Genomic DNA, 24,607 nt, shown 5'->3' with positions numbered 1-24,607 from the left:
GAGATCCTGCAGCTGTGACGGTTCTAGAGGTCACTCATCGGTTACTGGCATGTGTCTACTGCAAGAATTTCACTAGAAGGTGATACAGAGGATAGGTTTTGAAGATGTAGGGCAACATAAAGACTTGTATGCTTAATATTTCTTTGGAAAATGTGATACACTAAGTTTGGGGTAAGCAAAATGAAAAGGGAACAGGGAAAAAAAAAAGAAATTAATCTACTTTATTCAGCAAGGATGCATTAAATTGACCAAACAAACTGTTTTCAACAAAGAACATTGATAAAACATGTGACAATGCGCCCCAACCTTATATTTAGGAAAATACCCTTGAGAACATGGTTCAATTGCATTCAGTCATTTACCCAACAGCTACAGCAAAACACTGCATTCATAATGTTGAAGTGTTGAATCAGTAAACACATGCTGCTGTAGCATTTATTGGGAAAACAAGGTTTCAGTCTCTTTCAATAATTCCTAATAAGCATTGAGTGTTTGTCTGGGACTGTTGCCTTTGCTGCTCTTTACAACCTCCTCTTCATTCTAAATATAATCAGTATCTACCTATCTGTACCTTGAATGTAAATATCAAGTGTAAATTAATGCACCCAATTATAAACTCTCTTCATAATCTGTGTATTTCTTCAGACACTGGATGGCAGGGTCTTGATTGCATCTCATGGCCTCCTGTAATGCGGTGTTACCCCACCTGTTAACATCAGCACAGCATAGATTAGTCCTGTTGGCTGCTCAATGCTGTAACGTTTGATAATAGTCATATCGTACATGTCTTTGGCAAAGTTACCTGTCCTTGAGTGTGCAGTTTGCACCTGCGTTCTCCACCAGGAACTTGATGACATCCAGATGGCCCTCGGAGGCTGCGACGTGCAGCGCTGACCGTCCATCATAATCCACAGCATTCACATCTGCTCCTGACAGAAGGTACCTATGAAAGAGGAATTAACCCGTTTTCAGTTCACCATAAACAAACTAAATTCAAATATAAAGTTTTTGCTATGGTATATATAGTGCTCAGCGTAAATGAGTACACCCCCTTTGAAAAGTAACTTTTTAAACAATATTTCAATGAACACAAAAACAATTTCCAAAATTTTGACAAGACTAAGTTTTATATAACATTTGTTTAACTTATAACATGAAAGTAAGGTTAATAATATGAGAAATATAAGAAAATAATTTCTTTACAGCAGAAAGGTGAAGGCTACAAGAAGATCAGTAAAGCTTTACTTATCGGTCAGAATACTGTAGCAAAAGTGGTACAAAAATTTTAAAAAGATGGAACTGCAACCATCTCACAGAGACGTCCAGGTCATCCACGGAAGTTAACGCCTCAACAGGAGCGTCTTCTGATGAGAAGGGTTGAAGAAAATTGGCATGTAAGTTCACTGCAGTTATCTAAAGAAGTAGAAAGCCAAACGTCTCGGTTACGTATGTAACCCTCGTTCCCTGAAGGAGGGAACGGAGACGTACGTCAGTAGTGACCGACGAATTGGGATATCGCTTAGGGCTCTCTATCAGCTTCGTGTAAACTAAAACAAGCCAATGGAATTGGCGTGCGATATTTGCATAATGCGCACCGCCCCCGACAGGTGTATATAAATAGGAAGCAGAGGCAATCGCACTCTGTTTTTCGCTGAGGAGACAACTGGTGTCCGCGCTACAGCGAGGGTACAGAAACTGTGGCGACGGGACGTACGTCTCCGTTCCCTCCTTCAGGGAACGAGGGTTACATACGTAACCGAGACGTTCCCTTTCAGTCGGTCACGTTCGACGTACGTCAGTAGTGACCGACGAATTGGGATCCCAACTAAAGCGCCACAGTTACGAAACCCCTTCCAGTGCCCAGCGCAAGCTCAGCCGCCCATAGCACCGGCTGGCGGTGAAGGGGGCGAGCTTACACCGAGAGAGTCTACTGCTGTCTAACCAATACCCACTAAGTAAACTAGACACACTGGGGAAGCGAACCCGTAAGGGACGCTGCGGAGACCACTACCTACCCAATGGGGGAGGAGTTTACGTGGGAAATACACATATGGACTGGCCCGGGGGGCAGTACGCATATGGAGTCCCTGGGATTGCTCCACCTGGTAGGGGGAGACTCATCTGACAGGTGACAGCAGAGCTGGCTCTGCTAAGGGAAAGACACGGACTCAGCCCGTAGGGAGTTTTAAACCGTGGATAATTACACATATGGGACCGCTCACGTAGAGGGGTCACGGCATATGGGCCCCAGCCAACAGACAGCGTCAGCGACGGATGTAGGCCTGGCATCAGACACTCCGCAATGTCCGAGCCGAAGGGGGAGGCGGAGGAACTCGACAGGGTTCGCCAAGCGGGGAACACGACTGGAGTGAAAGTATGCACGTATCCGGCCAGTGGCGGGAATGGCATTGCAAGCCGACACTTAGAGTGGGTACAACACGTCTACCAACTAGTGGATGCGAGTACACGTGAGGATACCGGCTCTACACGTAGGCTATAAAACCTAGCAAACGTGTTTGGTGTCGCCCAGCCCGCAGCTCTACAGATATCTGTCAGCGAGGCGCCATGAGCCAGCGCCCAGGAAGAGGCCACCCCTCTGGTGGAGTGGGCTCTCAACCCGAGCGGGCAAGGCACGCCCTGGGATTCGTACGCCAGGGCGATGGCATCCACTATCCAGTGGGCCATCCTCTGCTTGGAGACAGCCTTTCCCTTCTGCTGGCCTCCGTAACAGATGAAGAGCTGATCTGAGGTCCTGAAGCTTCGCGTTCTGTCCACTTAAACGCGCAGAGCGCGGACGGGACAGAGCAAAGCTAGGGCTGGGTCTGCCTCCTCCGAGGGCAGCGCTTGCAGGTTCACTACCTGATCTCTGAAGGGAGTGGTAGGAACCTTGGGCACGTATCCAGGCCGGGGTCTCAGGATGACGTGAGAATCACCGGGCCCGAATTCTAGGCACGTTTCGTCGACCGAAAATGCATGCAGATCCCCAACCCTCTTCAGGGAAGCCAATGCAACCAGAAGAACCGTCTTAAGAGACATTAGTTTCAGGTCGACTGATTGCAAAGGCTCAAAGGGATGACCCCGGAGAGCTGTGAGAACCAGGGTCAAATCCCAAGAGGGTACGGAGGAAGGGCGAGGAGGATTTAGTCTTCTGGCCCCCCTCAGGAATCTGACGATCAGATCGTGTTTCCCCAGGGACTTACCCTCAACTGCGTGGTGATGTGCGGCAATAGCGGCGACATACACCTTGAGGGTGGAGGGAGACAGCCTTCGCTCCAACCCATCTTGCAGAAAAGAAAGCACGGATCCGACCGAACATGATCGGGGGTCCTCTCGGCGAGAGGCGCACCGTTCGACGAACAGGTTCCACTTCAACGCATAGAGACTCCTAGTGGAAGGAGCTCTAGCGGAAGTGATGGTGTCTACGACCGCTTGCGGGAGATCACTCAGAACCTCCGCATCCCGTCCAGGGACCACACGTGGAGGTTCCATAGATCGGGACGTGGGTGCCACAGGGTGCCCCGTCTCTGAGTCAGGAGGTCCTTCCTCAGAGGAATCGGCCAGGGAGGGGCTGTCGCGAGGAGAATGAGGTCTGAGAACCAGGTCCGAGTGGGCCAGTACGGAGCCACTAACAGAACCTGCTCCCCGTCCTCCCTGACCTTGCACAGGAGTTGTGCGAGAAGGCTCACTGGGGGAAACGCATATTTGCGCAGACCCGGGGGCCAGCTGTGTGCCAGGGCATCCGTGCCGAGCGTGCCGCCGGTCAAGGAATAAAACCACTGGCAGTGGGCAGTTTCTGTGGAGGCAAACAGGTCTACCTGGGCCTCGCGAAAAGCTGCCAAATCAGCTGGACCGCCTGGGGGTGGAGCCGCCACTCGCCCGCAAGTGGAGGCTGCCGTGACAGCTCGTCGGCTGCACGGTTGAGCACACCTGGGACACGAGTGGCCCGAAGGGACCTCAGATACTTCTGACTCCACAACAAGAGATGGCGGGCGAGTTGCGACATGCGACGGAAGCGTAGACCACCTTGACGGTTGATGTACGCAACGGCCGCAGTGCTGTGTGAGCGGACTAGAACGTGCTTGCCTGACAACAGCTTCTTGAAGCGGGCCGGCGCAAGATGAACCGCTAGCAACTCGAGGCAATTGATATGCCAATGCAGCTGAGGCCCCGTCCAAAGACCTGCCACTGCATGCCCGTTGTACGTGGCCCCCCATCCCGTGGCAGAGGCATCTGTGGAGACCACAGCGTGCCTGGACACTCGTTCGAGGTGTACTCCAGCCCACAGGAACGAAGGGTCCGACCACCGGACAAGGGTGCGACGGCAGCTCGGTGTCACGGGGACACGGAACGTGCCGCACTGCCACGCCCATCTCGGGACCCGGCCGCGGAGCCAGTGTTGAAGCGGTCTCATATGAAGCAATCCGAGCGGCGTGACCGCGGCTGCAGATGCCATATGCCCCAGGAGCCTCTGAAAATCTTTCAGTGGAGCCACTGTCCTGCACTTGAGCGAGCTCAGGCAGTTCAACACCGACGAGACGCGCAGTCCGTGCGACCGAGTCTAGCTCGAGACCGAGACAAGAGATCCTCTGCCCGGGGGCGAGTTTGCTCTTGTCCCAGTTAACCTGAAGACCCAACCGGCTGGGAGCTAAAACCATGTCGGGTAGGACTTTGTACTGACATGCCCGACCCTCGAACGCAGACCGCTTCTTTAAGGGTCTGTGTCGAGGCAGAATCGAGACATGAAAGTACGTGTCCTTCAGGTCTATTGCTGCAAACCAATCCTGGGGACGGTCCAGGATTGGCCGTAGCCCACCGCCCTTTTTCGGTACAATGAAGTAGGGGCTGTAGAACCCCGACTTCATATTGGCTGGAGGGACCGGCTCGATTGTATCCTTCGCCAGGAGGACAGCAATCTCCGCCCGGAGAACAGGTGCACTGTTCAACGACACCTGAGTGAAGTGGACACCCCTGAAGACCGGGGGACGCCGGGCGAACTGAATCGCATAGCCGAGTCTGATAGTGCGAATGAGCCAGCTGGACAGGCTGGGGAGCGCTATCCACGCTTCCAGACACTGAGCCAGCGGGACCAAAGGCACCACAGACGCACCGGGGGTGGGGCAGCAAGGCAGAGAGGGACCCGACTCGGACGGCATGGGAGCGGCCCGGAGTAAGGTCGGACTCTCTTCAGGAAGGAGAGTCTCGACCTCAGCACCGCGATAGTCATGTTCCCGCAATGGGAACATTAACCATCCACAAAAGCTGCTTCAGCGTGCAGAATGCCCAAACACGAGATGCAACGATTGTGCCCATCAGCAGGGACCAGGGAACGACCGCACCCATTAACGCACAGACGAAATGACATACTGTCAGGGTTCGTCTGTAAAGCTCTTTTAGAAGGGGAAAACAGTCAACTCGCTCGTGCCGAAGCACACAGGGAGTGACGCGATGTGCCAGGTACACCACTCCCTGGACACACCAAGGAACCGGCCCAAATCGCAACACACACACTTTCACTCTAGGCGTGTGCTGTGAAAACAGCAGTTGAGAGCTATAGCTCGGATCCTCTGGAGCTCGCGACCTCGCTGTAGCACCGTTACACCGGCACACACGGCTTGCTGTGAATCCTCTTCGAGGCAGTTTAGTTCACACAAACAGTCTTCTTAAACAGGACACCACTGAATGGCTCCGAAGCGAAAGACAGAGTGCGATTGCATCTGCTTCCTATTTATATACACCTGTCGGGGGCGGTGCGCATTATGCAAATATCGCACGCCAATTCCATTGGCTTGTTTTAGTTTACACAAAGCTGATAGGGCTCTCCAAGCGATATCCCAATTCGTCGGCCACTACTGACGTACGTCGAACGTGACCGACTGAAAGGGAACTGGGTTCACTATTTCCTGTGACACAATACGGCGTACACTGCAGAGGAATGGCGTACATGGGTGCCGTCCACGAAAGAAGCCTCTCCTAAAGCCCAGGCACAGAAAAGCCCACTTAGAGTTTGCCAGGGCCCATGCTGACAAAGACGAAGACTACTGGGACTCTATACTCTGGAGTGATGAGACCAAGGTTTTTGGAACTGGTGGCTTCAAAACTGTATGGCGTCACAAAGGTGAGGAATACAAAGAAAAATGCATGGTGCCTACAGTAAAACATGGTGGTGTCAGTGTCCTTATGTGGGGCTGCATGAGTGCTGCTGGTGTCGTTTCATTGATGGCATCATGAATTCACAGATGTACTGCTCTATACTGAAAGAGAAGATGCTACCATCACTCCATGCCCTTGGTCGTCATGCACTTTTCCAACATGACAATGATCCTAAACACATCTAAGGCCACTGTTGGATTTCTGAAGAAGAACAGGGTGAAAGTGATTCAGTGGCTCCTGATCTGAACCCAATCAAACACCTAAAGGGGAATTCTGAAGAGACAAGTTGAGCATCACTCTCCATCCAGCATCCAGTCTCTAAAAGAGGTCATTCTTGAAGAATGGAAAAAGATTGATGTTGCAAAATGTCGCCAACTTGTTCATTCCATGCCTAGAAGACTTGGTGCTGTCATTAAAAATCATGGAGGCCATATGAAGTACTAGATGGAGTAGTTTTAGTTGTGGGGTGAACTCATTTTTGCATGACCCTAATTTGAGTAGAACTGAAAATTTTGTTCTCTAAGTTATATTATTAACCTTACTTTAATTTTATAAGTTAAACAGATGTTATATTAAACTTAGTCTTGTCAGCATTTTGGAAACTGTTTTTGTGTTCATTAAGATATTGCTTAAAATGTTACTTTTCAAAGGGGATGTACTCATTTACGCTGAGCACTGTATATACTATATATATATATATATATATATATATATATATATATATATATATATATATATATATATAGCTATGGAAAAAATTAAGAGACCACTCCAAGTTCAGAAATCAATGTTAAGTGGTCTCTTAATTTTTTCCATAGCTGTATATATATATATATATATATATATATATATATATATATATATATATATATATATATATATATATATATAATGTATATATATATGTGTGTGTGTGTGTGTGTGTGTGTTGGGGAAAGTGATTACTTTTTTGTTGCTTTTCTTATCTGGGCTGTGTTTTTTGTTTATTTACAAATAAGTTCTATTTTTGGCAAAAGCAAAGGCCCTTCATGCCAAAAGTGAAATGAATAAGCCTCATGCTGAAGGAAATGCAAATGCATTCCTGTACAGTAGAGGGTGCAGTTCAAACAAACAAGCCTTTGAGCAGTGCTGCCATTCTCAAAGACTGTAGATATAGAAAGATGTTCACTTCTATTAGTTATGAATGGGGGAAACTGCATAGCGCAATATGGCGAAATAGGTCCAGCCTTGTAAGTAAAAGAGCCAATGGCTGATTGATAATGTCGTTGCATCAATGCAGCTGCCGTTAGAAGCTCAAGTTCCCATAGAAACCTGAGACTGGCGCTTAGGACTGCACATGCGCATTGGCTCGTCTAGCCTGAAAAATAAGCTTTCTTTAACGCTATTTGAGCATAAGAAACAACATTTATGTGTCAGTCACTATCAGATTTTGTTGCTGATATCAAATATGTTATGTAATTGTGAGTTCTCAAAGCAGTCTTTTGAGATTTCAGGATTCCCCCATCTACTCCACATAAATGTGTGTGCTTCCACAGATGATGTCTGATGTTTACATGTTATAATGAACATATCTTGGTGATCCTACCTGCGCAGAGACACCATGTCCCCTCTGTAAGCAGCTAAGAGTACATTCATGATTTGGTATCCCTGTATTTAAAGAAAGCAGTATATTTATTTACCTCCATATCCCCAACAGTATCAAAAATTTACATAAATTATTTAAATAAATAAAAACCATTCCGTACGCTAAATATAAGTTTAATTAAAAAAAAAAAAAATGAAATAATAAACCAGACCTCTGACTCCACCTTCCACTGTCTGTAACACAGCACCTGTCTGAAGGGTGTCCTGATGTCAAAACTGTGCAGCTGAAAGGTTGAAACCAGCTCCTTTGAGAAAAAAAGACAATAAATAGTTACCATTTTCCAAAGACCAGCACACTTTTTTCAATACACAATAGGCTTAGTTTGTCAGAGGGCTAGTATATACCTGTGGTATTAGGGGGAAATGCATTATTATACAAAACAAAATCTGACTGGAATTTATAGTGCAGGATGTGTCATCTAAATTTTTGGTCCAAGAAAAACTAAATTGTATCTTTATATGCATATATCTGCTAACAGTTAATTTCATTAGCATTAAGGATTACATGTAGCATTTAGATTAACATAAAAGCTAAGAAATATAGACTAAAAGCCACAAAATTGAATTTTGTTTCTAACTGGTTTATATTGATCCTGTAGTAGTAGTTTAGCTACATAAGGGGTCAAAAGTTTAGTTAAAAAAATACAAGAGTTGCATAATTAAAAAAACAAAAAAACAAAGAAAATCAAAACATCAGGAAATATTATACAAGATGTTTTACATTAACAAATGTGACCCTGGACCACAAAACCAGTCATAAGTCACACGGGTATTTTGTATCAATAGCCAACAATACATTGTTTGAGGCAAAATGATTGATTTTTCTTTTATGCCAAAAATCATTAGGATATTAAGTAAAGATCATGTTCCATGAAGATATTTTGTACATTTCCTACTGTAAATATAAAAAAATATATATTTTTGTGAGTGGATATGCATTGCTAAAGACTTCATTTGGACAACTTTAAAGGCGATTTTCTCAATATTTTGATTTTTTTGCACCCTAAAATAGTTGTATCTCGGCCAAACATTGTTCTGTCCTAACAAATCCACATATAAATGGAGCTTATTTATTAAGCTTTCAGATGATGTAAAAAAATCTCAATTTCAAAAAACTGACCTATATAATTGGTATTGTGGTCACTGGTATTGTGGTCACATATGATAAAAATTCTAGAAACTTTTCTGGTAAAATCTCAAAGACCTCAACTGAGCTTACTACATAAAAATATTGTATATTGATACAATACCTTACCTCACAGAAATGAACACCCCTCCAGGAATTTCCATTGCAATCCAGCCCAGGTGACCAGCACACGAGTCCCAGAACTCCAGGAACCACGATCAGCACAACACCAGACTGACTGGACTTGGCAGGCACAGACGTCTGTAGTATTGAATACAAATATATTATCCAGCCTAAATTTGGCTTTAAATCCTCAGCAGTTTACCCTTGTGAAATATGCACATTTAAAGGGTTAGTTCACCCAAAAATAAAAATATTCTCATGTCGTTCCACACCCGTAAGGCCTTCATTCATCTTCACAACACAAATTAAGATATTTTTGATTAAATCCGATGGCTCAGTGAGGCCTGCATTCACAGCAATGACACTTCCTCTCTCACGATCCATAAAGCTACTAAAAACATATTTAAAACAGTTCATGTGAGTACAGTGATCCAATATTTATTATAAAGCAACAAGAATACTTTTTGTGCGGCAAAAAAAAAAAAACGACTTTTCAACAATAGGCCTATAGTGATGGGCCGATTTCAAAACACTGCTTCAGATCTTTGCGAATCGAATCAGTCACTCGGAGTGTCAAAGTCACATGATTTCAGCAGTTTAGTCATTTGATAGGAGATCCGAGACTCTGATTCGATTCGCAAAGATCCGAATCAGTGTTTTGAAATCGGCCCATCACTATATTGTTGAAGTGTTTTTTTTTTGGCGCACAAAAAGTATTCTGGTCGCTTTATAATATTAATATTGAACCACTGTACTCTCATGAACTGTTTTAAATATGTTTTTAGTAGCTTTATGGATCGTGAGAGAGGAAGTGTCATTGCAGGCCTCACTGAGCCATCGGATTTAATCGAAAATATCTTAATTTGTGTTCTGAAGATGAATGAAGGCCTTACAGGTGTAGAACAACATGAGGGTGAGTAATTAATGACATTATTTTCATTTTTGGGTGAACTAACCCTTTGAAATTGGCACATCTGCTTTAAGCAAAGCAATTTGGACTGTCTCCATTAGAGGGCAGTAGGGGAATACATACATAATTCTTACAGACATTGTATATTCATGGACACCTTCACCACTGTTCGATCGTTGCCATTATTGTTAATTAACGTGGCAGGATATGGGCTGTTTTAATTAGTTACATGAAAGTGTAATCAAATTCAATTACTTAAACTATCCTCTTAGAGATGTGGGAATGAATTTAAACCATGGAAATGAAACAGAATTGATGCTAAACCTGCAATATATCACACAAATATGACTCATTATTTACCAGCTTAGTCACAAACTCACCCTGAAATGAAATGTTCTGGAATAGTCATTCATTCCAGCCACCTGCATCATGGAAAGGCTACTGCGGACGGCGTGAGGGGACATCACTTGGTCACCTGACAGGGGGCACAATCCTCCATTAGCCAGGGTAGCGGCCAATGCTGCGCCGGACTCGCAGGTGACTTCTGTCGATAAACACTAATATATATGCAAAATTAAAATCTAATCTTCCTTTTCAAGAATATAATATGTTCAATCTGAATACCTGCAACAGTAAATCCAGTGTAGAATTGATCCCCACACCTTCCGGAAAGCACTGAAATGGTTTATTTATTAAAAACAAAGACTGTAATAGACGCTTTACAATGTGGAATCAAAATTGATTGTATTAAGAATTATCCTGGACTTACTTTCTTCTCTTGTAAGTAAAATGAGAGTGCGTGGAGACGGATGATGTCTTTTCGCAAGTTTTGATAACTGCAATGGCAATACTGACAGTTGAAATTAACACCAACAAATAAACAGAATAGCACAGGAAAAAATCAATTTCTCATAAAAATAGGCCTACCTGGTGCAGTTTAGGTTTGCATGCTCTTTGTTGCACAGTCTTCTGATGATATTCAAAACCTGTGTGAGAATGGTTTGCTTCAAGATTGCTTTATGCCTTTTTTTTTATCAAATGTAGCTGGTTGATGTAAAAGTTAAGCTTACAGACTCGTACTTTTCTTCTTCCTCAGTGACTGGTCTGGTTGCCAGCTGTTTTAGGACAAAAACAGTCAATAAAAGTACATTTTTGTTCATTTATAAACAAGCAATGTTGTTACCTGTAATAAAGAAGTGCAGATAATGGCTCCTGTCTCAACCAGTGGACTATGAGGCACACCTGCAAACAAGTTTTCTGCAGTGAAGAAGCTTAAAATGCTTTGAACTGAACATCAGACTGTTTTTGAATCCAGAACCGGACATAAATCAAGGAAATTGAATATGTGGAGTGAACTGAGTGAACTTACCTTGCTTGGTCAGGGTAAATGGAGACTCGTATTTGGAATATTCCTCCATTCCTACAAATCTGTGCACGTAGTCAGATCCTTGCTGGTCCACCGCGAGGCCGTATATGAGAGGCCAGGATATCTCTCCCAGAATGCAAGGTTCAGCCCAGTCTCCTAAGGAAAGTCTGGAGTCAAACAAATAACAGCATCTCATTTAAACTTCAACAGGCAAACTGAACTCATAATCTGTAAATAACTTTAAATTTGAGTATTATAGTTGTAATTGTATATAATTGTTTATATAATATATATTTATATAACAATATAATTTAATCGACTATAGCTGGACCTTCAATTCTTAATTGTAGTTAATGAAAATGAAAATGAAAAAATGAAAATGTTTGTTAAAAATACTACTAAGATTATTATAATGATTATATGTATTCATTTTTTACTCATAATGTTTAATGTCAGATTTTAATGTTTTCAAAGTCTCTTATGCTCACCAAGGATGCATTTATTTGATCAAAAATACAGAAAAAACAGAAATATTACAAAATACTTTTACAATTGTTTTCTATTTTCTTATATTTTAAGATATAATTTATTCCTGTAATGCAATGCTGAAATTTCAGCCTTATAACTCCGGTCTTCATACATATATAAATTTATTGAATTTATATTATATATATATATATATATGGGTCAATGATGTGACGGGTCATTTTTTTGTCCAAAGACCTTAATTTTAATAAAAAACAAAGATATGACATCCAAAAATATGTGAGGTAGTACAACTAGATCTCTTTTATTGAATCCAAAAGGTTTTATTCAATAAAATATTAATTTATAATGAAGCAAAGTAACTAACACTCTTTTCACTTGCTCATATGCATGTCCCAAAACATCAGGTCATTCGATACAACCGCTATAAAACATGGAAAATGTTGTAATATTTTAAAAATTTGTACTAAATATAAAGGAAAAGCCTGTTAGCATTGTTTGAAATGCTATCGTCTAATGCTAATGCTAATCGTCATTCGGTATAACCAATAGTGTCACTAGGTAAAACCGAAATTTAAAAAAAATAAAAACCACATAATCTCATTGATAACACTTAATAAAACTTCAAAATTATATCTCCATTATGTTTTTTTACACTTTTAAAAACCTTATTTGTCAATGACCCATGTATAATCAGGGTTGCCAGGTTTTCACAACAAAATCCGCACAATTGCTATTCAAAACTAGCCCAGTTGCGTTTCGGCGGGGTCTCCCGGAAAAAAAAATCAACCTTTTTTTTAGGGTTCCTCTGATAAAATTTGCATTCCATGTGCTAAAAATTATGTTATATGGGGTCGCTTTGACTCGCGGACGTGAAAAACAACCTGCGACAACAGTGTTAGGGGCCGTTCACACAGAACGCGTTTTTTTATTCCAATGCGCTACTTTCCCATTGTTTTTCTATGTAAACGCGCTTGACGGACGTGCATGACCGCTATGCTCGTGTCTTTTGCAGCACCTCACACACATTTTTAAGACGCCGTGTCAAGTTAAAAGAATTTCAACTTTTACACGCAGCGCCGCTCATCAATGTCAGTTCCAAAACAGTGGACCAATCAGGAGAAATTGGAGGCGGGACAAGTGTTGCGAGTTGGCATGACAACTGTTTTATATAATGGCAACATGGCGGAGGAGGCGCTCATTATTATCTTATTTTCTTTTTTTCCATGTCAAAACTTGTATCTGTAAATTCTGCAGTTTGCCTATTTCTATTATTTCCATTATTGTCGTTATTGCATCACGTCTCAAAGGCGCGTCTTGAGACTCGCATTCTATGCTGCGCTTTTTTTAAAACCACTCCTTAGCGCTGCGTCTCGCGTTTTTAGACCCTTAAAGTATGACGGCCCCTTAAAGTAGCCCAATTTCTGCGGACTTGGCAACACTGATATATATATAGTGTGCATACCTCTGCCCATCCACAGTACAAACTGAAATGCCCCATTTTGTGCCGCTCTCTCTTACGTCTTCTTTCTCCTGTTCGTAAATACACAGGATATGAGTCACATTGTGATATTTTTCATGAAACATTCAATTAGAAAATAACCTGTGCTACTTTGAGGCTTCTTTGCACATCTCTTTCACCAGACTGTTATATAAAAAAAAAAACAACAACAGCGGAAACAGATTTGACACACCTTCACAGAGGATAGTTGTTTGCATTTAATAAACAGCTTTTGTGTTTCCTCTGTGAAGGTAGAGAAATCTGGAATGACAAATCTTCCCTGCAATGCCTTCAGGATGAAAGACACAAAGCCTGTCACGCACCTGCAGAATGGTCAGAAATGAAGCATATTTAGCAGCACAAAAGATTAGGGGTGTTTAGAATGTTTTTTGGCATGATTTGACTGTTGGTATCAAGATCCTGTCTGGCCTGTGAAAAGTGCTCCTGTCAACAGTTCCATCCGCTTCCTGTAGCTTCCGCATCAGGCCGTAGCAGTCTTTAATCCGCGGGTCCGTTCGGATGATTCCTGAGCTCCACAGGGCCTTCCAAAGTACAGACGGATATGACATCCTGCAGTGTTGAATATTAGCAAATAGTAATGATGCTTCTCAAGTACCTCAAAAAACTGATTGCAGTTGACTCTTCCCCCAGAGGCGAAATTATCAAAGAGCACATCAGCAGCCCTGTTGGAAAACAATGTGTTGTGTAGTCACTATATGGCTAGTAGCTTGTGAAACATGTTATGTGAATGCTGTGGTACACATTTGAGACTCACACTTTTTTCTTAAAATGCCCTTGATGGTTCTCTGGTCGGCCCAAGTGTTGCCATGCTTGGCTGGCTTGAAGTTTGTCCTGCTCTGGTACTGTCCGTTTTGTGCCTCCATTGCTTATAAAAGATGGCACGCCTAGGGAAAAGAATGGGAATTTTATTAGAGCGGAAAAATGAATCATTAAGAAAAAAGACAGTGCTTGCTAGGCAGCAAAAAATTATATATATATATACATATATATATATATATATATATATATATATATATATATATATATATATATATATATATATATATATATGTGTATATATATGTATATATATATATATGTGTATATATATATATGTGTATATATATATATGTGTATATATATATATGTGTATATATATATATGTGTATATATATATATGTGTATATATATATATGTGTATATATATATATGTGTATATATATATATGTGTATATATATATATGTATATATATATATATGTATATATATATATATATATATATATATATATATATATATATATGTTGATTTGCTGTTCAAGAAACTTTTCTTATTATCAGTCTTGAAAACAGTTGTGTACAATGTTTTTCAGGATTATTTGATGAATAGAAAGTTCAAAAGAACCACATTTATTTGAAATAGAAATCATTTAACACTGTTAATGTCTTTACTGTTCCTTGCTCTATTAATTGTTGAAGTATGAATTACTCTAAAAAATGTTTTACTGAACCCAAACTTTTGAATGGTAGTGTACATAAAATATTATATAAAGATAATAAAAAATCATGGCTCAAAAATATATATTATTACTTAACATAATAAATATGATATAATATTTTATATATGTAAATAAATGTTTTATACTATTTATTTATTTAAAATTTATTTAAAGCTGCAGTCCGTAAATGTTGCCTCTTTGTCGCCATCTCTGTTTGAAACCTGCAATTGCAGTTATTTGTGGAATTATTATCTTTACGTGGATTGTGCATCGGCACGTCACCTCAGTGCAGATGAATCTAATGTTTGCTGTCAGTCACCTCACTGGTGTGGATACTGTACTTCAGAATCACAGATTCTAGTCTTGAAAGTATGACCAGAGTAAGAATTTTCACCGGAAAATGTCATCTGAACATGTCTGCCACTTTTGTTCTGACCAACTGAGAAAAAAAAGCATTACAATAAATCACACTGCCAATGGTGATTAAATCTAATAATCGCTTAGCTCGGATCATGCCAAACCGTGCAAAATATTATTATTGTTATACTTTGTTCTCAAATTGTTGATGTTATCAGCATTGTGTGACTATGTGTATTTGGTGTGAATTAGCATTACCTATAGATGTCAATTTCTGTAGCCAGTCCGAAATCTTTTGCTTTTGACTACTGGTGAATCTCCAGTTGTCACTGATGATTGTCATTTGAACTTTTCTGGATTACAATCTGCCATCAAAATGATACGTTTAATTGTTCCAGCTGCTGTGAGAAAAGGCTATAAATGATCCTCCACACAGCAAAATCTCCAGAGTTAAATCAACTCTGCTCAGATTACATATGGTCCCTCTCTATATAGTGTTAAAGTAGCACTGAGATAATTAAGTGATTAATTAAGTTATGATTGAGCATTAGTGATGAACACCTGCTGTTAACAAGCAGAATCACTGAAAAGAAACACAGTAACTACAAATGACTTCCAGCCAGTCTTAGATGAAATCAACTGAAGATAAAAGACATTAAATCTCTCAAGATCTGATTAAATAACTCCACAAACAGCATATTATCTCATTAACTTTAACTCTGCTTCAGTGTTATTTTAACTCTATGTAGAGAGGGACCATATGTTCTCTGAGCAGAGTTGATTTAACTCTGGGGATTTTGCTGTGCACCTGCAGCATCCTCACATATAGCCTACTAGCTGGGACTCGTTCTTTATGTAAACAGACGTGACGTAATGACGCAAAGATGAATGTCTGCATGCTCAGATTTCCCACGGAAACCTACCAGTACCACTCTATTTAGAAAACATTATTACCAGCTTAGCGTTGTGAATCAGGCTAAGGTAAGGAGATAGTTTTGAACACTGGCGGGTTATATAATTGCTCATAATTTTTAACCCAAAAAAGTTACGGACTGCAGCTTTAACCAATTATTCTTTTGTAATGTAATGTCATGTCATTTAAAAGCCAGCTACTGTGCAGTGTCCAAGCAACAATTAACTGCTTAAATATATGTAAGGCAAACAAGATCAATTAAAATAAAATAATTAATATAAAAGAAGTCCAATCACAATTCAGCATGCAAATATAACAATGACACCATTGTTTTTGACATTGTCAATGTCAATTAAAAGTCAATGAGAGATTTTCAAACTTTAACCTTCCATTGTAAAAAATGTAACTTAAAAAAAAATTATGCTGAAGTTATGTACGAAACAAAGTTGAATGGAGTCCAATTAATTGTAGTACTTGATGTTAGAGGTGTAGAACAAACACTAACCAGAACTGCTGCTTCACGAGAGCTGTAATATTTACAACAAAAGAAAGCAAGTGTACAAAGGTACATAAAAGCAAAAGGGAATTAACAGGAGGCAGAAATGTGTGCCACTGGAGATAAGAGCACATATTGTTTTTTGATCTTTCACCTGTAGAGCCTGGAGAGACATAATTGACTGGCCTCTGGGATGGAAAGGTATTTCTTGGCACATGTTGAGGAATGTTCCCTGCAGATTTTGTTTCCTAGTAACATAAAAAAACATGCACTGAGAGCTTGGCTGAGAAAAATTATCTATATATAGACTATTATACATAGCATCAAGCAAACAGTCTGCATTCATGTGCATTATTTTTTCTTGAGCGAGAACTAGCTGTTATTTGGGGCTAGACGTAATGATGAATTAGCTTATAAGTGTTTTACACCTTTTGAAGCCTTATTAAATACATGCAACATAATGCTGGTGCCAGACATGTCTTTGAAGTCTAACTAATTGCAGGTGTTTAGGACTGCGGGGAAACATATTGAGATATATTACCCTCTCATGTCAGCATGCTAGCTAACAAATGTTAGCCTCAAGCAGTAACAACGTCTACAGGGCTGGGATTTTATTACAGGTGAAGTACATGCTAACTTTTTGTCTTTGTACAGACATGCTATGCTAAGCGGCAGTGACGAAGTGTCTTTAATGTCCAGCATACTCTATTAATGGAATATTGAGGGTTCAATACAAGTTACTGTAATGCAAAGGGAGATATTTTCTGTTCAAGGACTACAACAAACAGCTGGTTGGGACTATAATGAGCTTCTTCCTGGGTTGGTGACATTACAAACTTGGGAAGAAGGTTTGAGCTTAACGGCTATGGAGGCCTCACTGAGCAATCAGATTTCATCAAAAATATCTTAATTTGTGTTCTGAAGATGAATGAAGGTCTTACGGGTTTGGAACGACATGAGGGTGAGTAATAAATGACAGAATTTTCATTTTTGGGTGAACTAACCCTTTAAGTTAAACACAATCAACTGTAAAAATGAATTAAATAGCTTTAAAACTCATATTTTCTTTTATAATATCAAAGTTCTTTTATAATATGAGCTTCACATTTCTGCTGTTAAACCCCCCCCCCCCCCAAAATTGGCCCCATTCACTTCTATTGTAAGTACCTCACTGCTTTTTTTTTTCTTTCTTTCTTTTTTTTTTTTTTAAGAAAAACAGAAAAAGTAAAAAAAAAAAATAATAATCAAAATTATGCCATTTGAGCTTAACTTTGAACCTGGAATCGAAACTTTTGCTAATGTCCGCTGAATGAGTCTCATTTTAGAAAGCAGTGAAACACCACATTAGCACAGTTGTATTGAAATGTCCCTCACATGTCTTTTTAATAATGCTGGTCATAGTTTCCACCTCCAGGTTTGTTTTATAGTTTATGTGTGGGTGTGGTTATGAGAGCAATACAGGACTCAGCACGTACCTTAGCTGTAAACTTCACGGGGTCTGCGTTCCTGTATGTGAAGGCATCTGTCATCTCTCCATTCTCTGAATGAGTGGGGGGTAAAAGTATAAGAACCCAGGATGAGAAAAATCCTCCTTTGCTGAATCTTGAGAGAGGTTTAAAGATTAAGATTAGTGCTTATTTGTGAGTGAGAGATTTAAAAAGGATTTTTGAAGTTAAAAACCACTAAGCATTGCCTCAGCAAGGAATGTATATGAAGCTATTTTAGAATCTAGGACACAAAGTTTTTTTTTTTTTTTTTTTTTAGGCGAGTTTAAGACGTTTGTGTTGTGTTGTCCTCTCGGTCCAAAACCTCAGCAAATCCCACACAATAACTCTTTCTGAAAGCTAAAACATATGAAGCCATGGTGCTGTGGACAGGGGATTGATGTAATCTGTCTATTTTTACTCTCAATCTTCCACCCAAAAGAACAATAAATCTTAAAGGCATAGTTCACCCAAAAATTAAAATAATTCACATTTACGTTGTTCTAAACCTGCATGACGTTCTATCTTGAGCAAGGCACATAAAAAAGATATTTTGACAGTTCTATCTAAATAAAAGTCAATAGGATACAGTGTTGTTTCGGACCCCATTCGCTTTCATTGTATAGACAGTTAAACAGTTAAAATTCGTGTTCCACAGAAGAAAGACAAAGTCATATAGGTTTATTATATGACCGTAAATGATATTCTTTTTGAACTATGCCTTTAATAAACATACACTGTAAAATCCAACAGTTGTTCTGACTATCATGTTTTAGTTAACTTTACTTAATCTATTAACTTAAAAGGTTAGTTCACCCAAAAATGAAACTTATGTCATTAATGACTCACCCTCATGTCGTTCCAAACCCATAAGACCTCCATTCATCTTCAGAACACAGTTTAAGGTATTTTAGATTTAGTCCAAGAGCTTTCTGTCCCTCCATTGAAAATGTATGTACGGTATACTGTCCATGTCCAGAAAGGTAATAAAAACATCATCAAAGTAGTTCATGTGACATCAGTGGGTTAGTTAGAATTTGTTGAAGCATCAAATATAAATTTTGGTCCAAAAATAACAAAAACTACGACTTTATTCAGCATTGTATTCTCTTCCGGGTCTGTTGTCAATCCGTGTTCACGACTCCGCTTCTTCTTCTTTCCTGTTTTACGGCGGTTGGCATCCAGTTTATTGGTGCATTACCACCCCCTTCTGCTCCGGAGTGTGGTTCACGACTCCGCAGTGACGCTGCTGATGTAAGACGGTGCTGACGTGTTATCCGGTGCGCCCGAGCTTCGCTGTATTCAAGCTATTCTACATTGTTTGTATTTTGGTCTTGCTACATTTTTTAAAGGAACACTCCACTTTTTTTGAAAATAGGCTCATTTTCCAACTTCCCTAGAGTTAAACAGTTGAGTTTTACCGTTTTTGAATCCATTCAGCCGATCTCTGGTTCTGGCGGTACCACTTTTAGCATAGCTTAGCATAGTTCATTGAATCTCATTAGACCGTTAGCATGTCGCTCAAAAATGACCAAAAAGTTTTGATATTTTTCCTATTTAAAATTTGACTCTTCTGTAGTTAAATCGTGTACTAAGTCCAACAGAAAATAAAAAGTTGCAATTTTCTAGGCTGATATGGCTAGGAACTATACTCTCATTCAGGCGTAATAATCAAGGAACTTTGCTGCCGTTCCATGGCTGCAGCAGTGCAATGATATTATGCAGCGCCCGTGAGCCCCTGCTTGCACAGGGAACGTGCCTTGCAACCATGGAGACGTTTGTGAGAGACGCTGCGTAATATCATTGCGCCTGCTGCAGCCATGATACTACAGCAAAGTTCCTTGATTATTACGCCTGAATGAGAGTATAGTTCCTAGCCACATCAGCCTAGAAAATCACAACTTTTCATTTTCCGTCGGTCTTAGTACACGATTTAACTACAGAAGAGTCAAGTTTTAAATAGGAAAAATATCAAAACTCTTTGGTCATTTTTAAGCACGATGCTAACGGTCTAATCAGATTCAATTAACTATGCTAAGCTATGCTAAAAGTGGTACCGCCAGAACCGGAGATCGGCTGAATGGATTCGAAAACAGTAAAACTAAACTGTTTAACTCTAGGGGAGTTGGAAAATGAGCCTATTTTCAAAAAAAGTGGAGTGTTCCTTTAAATGGTGCGTAAGTGTGCATGTCGCGGATGTCCTAATCACCAAAAACAACCACGGTGACGTAAAAGTGCATTACCAACGCCGACAGATGAAAGGATTCAATGGAATCAATTCAATGGAATCAATTCAATGGAAAGGATTCCGGAAGAGAATACAATGCTGAATAAAGTCGTACCAAAATGTATTTTCAATCCTAAAATTCTAACTAACCCACTGATGTCACATGGACTACTTTGATGATGTTTTCATTACCTTTCTGGACATGGACAGTCTACCGTACATACATTTTCAATGGAGGGACAGAAAGCTCTCGGACTAAATCTAAAATATCTTAAACTGTGTTTTGAAGATGAACGGAGGGAACTAACCCTTTAATTGTAAAAATCTAGTAATCTGTACTATTCACATACTATGCCTTGGTTACTGAGAAAACCAAAGTTAAGATTAATTGATTGTTTTTTGTCAAGCAAAAAAGAGTTTTTGAGGCGGGACAATTCTTAATAGACTTTTCACTCATTTCCTCCACTTCTACGGTTATCTTTCTTAAGTTGCATTCACTCATTTCCCAAAGTCATCTTGAATGTTCAATTGTAAATTCAACTGGAAAATTTGAGAGAACATCACATTGGCTGGCTTCATAAATTGATGTTGATTTTCCTAAAATATTTTCACCACTATGGTGATCAGTGTTCCCTTTGCTTGGGCACTTGGAATTTCATATATTATTGTAATTATCCTACTGTTGCAGCGATTCAACAAGAACTCACAGTTTTTTTGATTCAAAGGAAGGGAAGTAATATATATCGGTTGCTTTTAAAACTTCTACGTAACTTCTAACTTAATCATTAACTAGTCTATTTTTCATGTCAAATAATGATCTTTTATTGTTAACACTTATGTCATTAACACCTTGTGAAACATTTAATTGGGTTTATATAATCCCTCTATATTTGTGAAATATCTTGCAATTGACCATGCTTGAGTCACACACAGACTTCAACATTCAGCATGCAAAACACAACAATGGTAACAAAAATGGTAGCCATTCCAAGTCAATCTAAAGTAAATGATCAAGTACCCTCTACAGTTCTTTTTTAGTTACTAGAACTCAAGTGAACTATACTAACTAAGCATTTGTCAGTACAACATACTATTCCTATTTCACTTTACTTTTTTAGTTTTTTTTTAAAGGTGCCTTAGAACCAGTTTTTACAAGATATATATATAACATGTAATATAAGTCTAAGGTGTCCCCTGAATGTGTCTGTGAAGTTTCAGCTCAAAATACCTAATAGATTTTTTTTTTATTATTTTTTTTAACTGCCTATTTTGGGGCATCATTAACTATGCACCGATTCAGGCTGCGGCCCCTTTAAATCGCGCGCTCCCTACCCCCCGAGCTCTCAACTATAATACAGTGCATTTACAAAGTTCACACAGCTAATATAACCCTCAAATGGATCTTTACAAAGTGTTCGTCATGCAACATGTCTAATCGCGTAAGTACAGTATTTATTTGGATGTTTACATTTGATTCTGAATGAGTTTGATAGTGCTCCGTGGCTAAAGCGAACATTACACACTGTTGGAGAGATTTATAAAGAATGAAGTTGTTTTTATGAATTATACAGACTGCAAGTGTTTAAAAAAAAATAGCGACAGCTCTTGTCTCCGTGAATACAGTAATAAACAATGGTAACTTTAACCACATTTAATAGTACATTAGCAACATGCTAACGAAACATTTAGAAAGACAATTTACAAATATCACTAAAAATATCACATAATCATGGATAGTTATTATCGCTCCATCTGCCATTTTTCGCTATTGTTCTTGCTTGCTTACCTAGTCTGATGATTCACCTGTGCACATCCAGATGTTAATACTGGCTGCCCTTGTCTAATGCCTTGAACATGAGCTGACATATGCAAATATTGGGGGCGTACATATTAATGATCCCAACTGTTACGTAACAGTCTGTGTTATGTTGAGATTCGCCTGTTCTTCTGAGGTATTTAAACAAATGAGATTTACATGGAGATTTCCATTTACAATGGAGTTTGAGACTCACTGTATGTCTTTTCCATGTACTGAACCCATGTTATTCAACTATGCCAAGGTAAATTCAATTTTTATCAATTTTTTCAATTTTTACTCTAGGGCACCTTTAAGGCAATTAGTTGGCATGCTTTTTTTTAAAAGTAAGTCTAACTAATTAGATTTTACAATGTACAGGACAGAAATTTTAATAAATAATGTAAAAGATATTTGCAACAACAGCATTTTGCAAAGTTTTGAGGTATCTTACAGCCATCCTCACCTCAGGAAGTTGATTTTGTGCCCAGCTATAGGGTTGTACATGCCAGACGAAGTTATGCAGACAGTGCTTCCACCCCTTAGGGTGAAACTAGAAAGTAACTTAATTGTGTTTCTTTTAAAGGAAACCCACATAACATGAATATGGTTTACAAAACAAAGTGAATGTGCTTCATAATAGTCTCTAAGGAATTTTATTCCTTGCCACAAGCCTTTGCTACATGGTTTTCTGTAAGAAAATAACATGTATTGTATTGTATTGTGAAAATTGATATAAAAACTCAGCTTTTTATATAATTATATATATATATATATATATATATATATATATATATATATATATATATATATATATATATATATATATATATAAAAAATATATCCGTAGCAGTTTTATATATATCTGCCACATCACTTTTCCCCAGAACACACCCACTGCCTTTGCACATTTTTATGGCCCAGATGTTGACCACAATCCTGGTTAAATGAGAATGTCTACAGAGCTGTCCCATTCATTTGGCCTAGTTTGAGCAGCTCTCTCACACTGATCTTGGAGTTTTCCTGTATAGAGCTGATGTAAAATCAATGTCGCAGAGTGGTAATGCTTGGGATCTGGCCTCTCAAATTGCATCTAAATGACTCACAGCTGCAATGTTTTGTTTTTGTACCTCTTGTGTCGTCCTCTGTATTTGGCTCCAGCAGTTTGTTGCCATCCAGGCCTCCGTAGCGCTTTCTCCATTTACGTCTGAGAGACGGTGTTCTCTGAAAACTAGAAAAAACTGTTTGTACTATGTACTCACATGGGTTTCTATTGAAAGCATATGTTTCATTTCGAGTATGGATTAAACAAATGTTTGAAGTGCAAGTGTTTTTTGACAGCTTGCCTTTGGGCATAGTAGACATCAGTAAACTACATTAATATATAATTTCCACACAGGATTTTGTGAAAATACACTGAAATGAGACCTTGGGATCAAAGCAAGTGTGTCTGTGTAAAGACAAGTCTAGTCATGATGAGCAGCTCAGCTGTGTGAAACATCTGACACAGTTATCAATTGTCAGCTCAACTCAAGACTGTGCCCGACTGCTTGATGAAAGAATATATTTTCTATTTTATTTTAATTTAGTTAGTTTAGCTAAACTGAATGGAAAAGACTGGGTCAAGGCTCAAACTTTATGCATTTAAAACTGACTTTCCATATGTTAAAAACAGTTCTTACCACAGATAGGGATTTTCCTCTGCTTCTTGGCTTAAGCTGTTCTCCATGATGAAACTTCCCTTTATGCTTTATAAAGGCAATCAACTAGAGTTTTAAGAATTCCAAATGGTGTGTTTGTTTAGCTCCTGGAGACAAAGATGAGTCTTTTTGGCAGCTGTGCAAACAGTGATACAATGTGTTTGAGCCAGTCTCAATGTGAACAGCCAGTTTTTAGCTGGATGAAAATAGGAGGAACTTAACTGCATCTTGGAGGAGGGATCTCCATTCTGGAAAGGAACACTTAGTAATAGGAGAACAAAATAGACAAGAAACAAAAATGCTACTACTAGACAACAACTATGGTATTAATAATAATAATTATTATTATTATTATTAAAATCAGCACTACTAACCATCATTATTTAATGATATTCATTATAATATATGTTATATATCGTAAGAATTTCAAATTGATATTATTATTACAACTCTAAAAATGCAAATAAAATCACTACTAATAATAGTTCTTTATTTTATTATTATCATTATTATTACAGTTACTACTACTAAAATCACTACTACTAATAGCAGTTATTTATTAAATAATACTTTTAGATTATTTATTATAATATATATAAATATAATCATTTTATACGGAAGAGGATTAGGGCCAAGCAATAATAAAAAAATAAAACCATCTCGAGATTAAAGTTGTTAAATTATGAGAAAAAACTCGTTAAATTACAAGAAAAACACTTGTTAAACTTCAAGAAAAAAGTTGAGATAAAATGTTGAGAATAAACTCGTTAAATTACAAGAAAAAGTCGTTAAATTATGAGAACAAATTTGTTAAATTATGAGAAAAATGTC

General features: G+C 39.2%; 1 protein-coding gene across 4 annotated transcripts; it reads right to left on the bottom strand.

The window, feature by feature from the left end:
* Positions 1-65: 65 nt before the first annotated feature.
* glsl (glutaminase like) lies at positions 66-24,393 on the bottom strand. 4 transcript variants are annotated; one of them, XM_067380569.1, is made up of 22 exons: positions 23,999-24,393; positions 23,759-23,912; positions 23,207-23,307; positions 18,046-18,110; positions 16,725-16,818; positions 14,082-14,211; positions 13,923-13,989; positions 13,736-13,848; positions 13,500-13,629; positions 13,271-13,338; positions 11,323-11,486; positions 11,137-11,195; positions 11,024-11,068; positions 10,881-10,939; positions 10,723-10,789; positions 10,578-10,628; positions 10,334-10,510; positions 9,050-9,181; positions 7,947-8,039; positions 7,736-7,797; positions 803-943; positions 66-706 (listed from the first exon to the last, which is right to left on the bottom strand). In XM_067380569.1, exons 2-22 carry the CDS (start codon positions 23,803-23,805, stop codon positions 610-612), a joined length of 1,962 nt encoding a protein of 653 aa, XP_067236670.1. In that variant the 5' UTR covers positions 23,806-23,912; positions 23,999-24,393; the 3' UTR covers positions 66-609. The 4 variants fall into 4 exon arrangements, with proteins under 4 accessions (XP_067236670.1, XP_067236671.1, XP_067236672.1 ...); XM_067380570.1 differs by having other exon boundaries at positions 23,759-23,883; XM_067380571.1 differs by having other exon boundaries at positions 23,759-23,842.
* Between the last annotated feature and the right edge of the window lie 214 nt (positions 24,394-24,607).

The sequence above is a fragment of the Chanodichthys erythropterus genome, chromosome 24 (assembly GCF_024489055.1).
Source record: "Chanodichthys erythropterus isolate Z2021 chromosome 24, ASM2448905v1, whole genome shotgun sequence".
Lineage (NCBI taxonomy): Eukaryota > Metazoa > Chordata > Actinopteri > Cypriniformes > Xenocyprididae > Chanodichthys > Chanodichthys erythropterus.
The sequence above is the reverse complement of the archived record's forward strand: the minus strand, read 5'-3'. Positions and strand labels throughout refer to the sequence as shown.

Excerpts from the sequence above, each read along its gene's own strand:
- glsl (XM_067380569.1), bottom strand. The coding sequence starts at position 23,805 with ATGGAGAACAGCTTAAGCCAAGAAGCAGAGGAAAATCCCTATCTGTG. Across the intron at positions 13,339-13,499 it reads AACAACTATCCTCTGTGAAG|GAGAAAGAAGACGTAAGAGA; the intron begins GTGTGTCAAATC and ends ATTTACGAACAG. Across the intron at positions 10,629-10,722 it reads TTTACTTACAAGAGAAGAAA|TGCTTTCCGGAAGGTGTGGG; the intron begins GTAAGTCCAGGA and ends AAACCATTTCAG.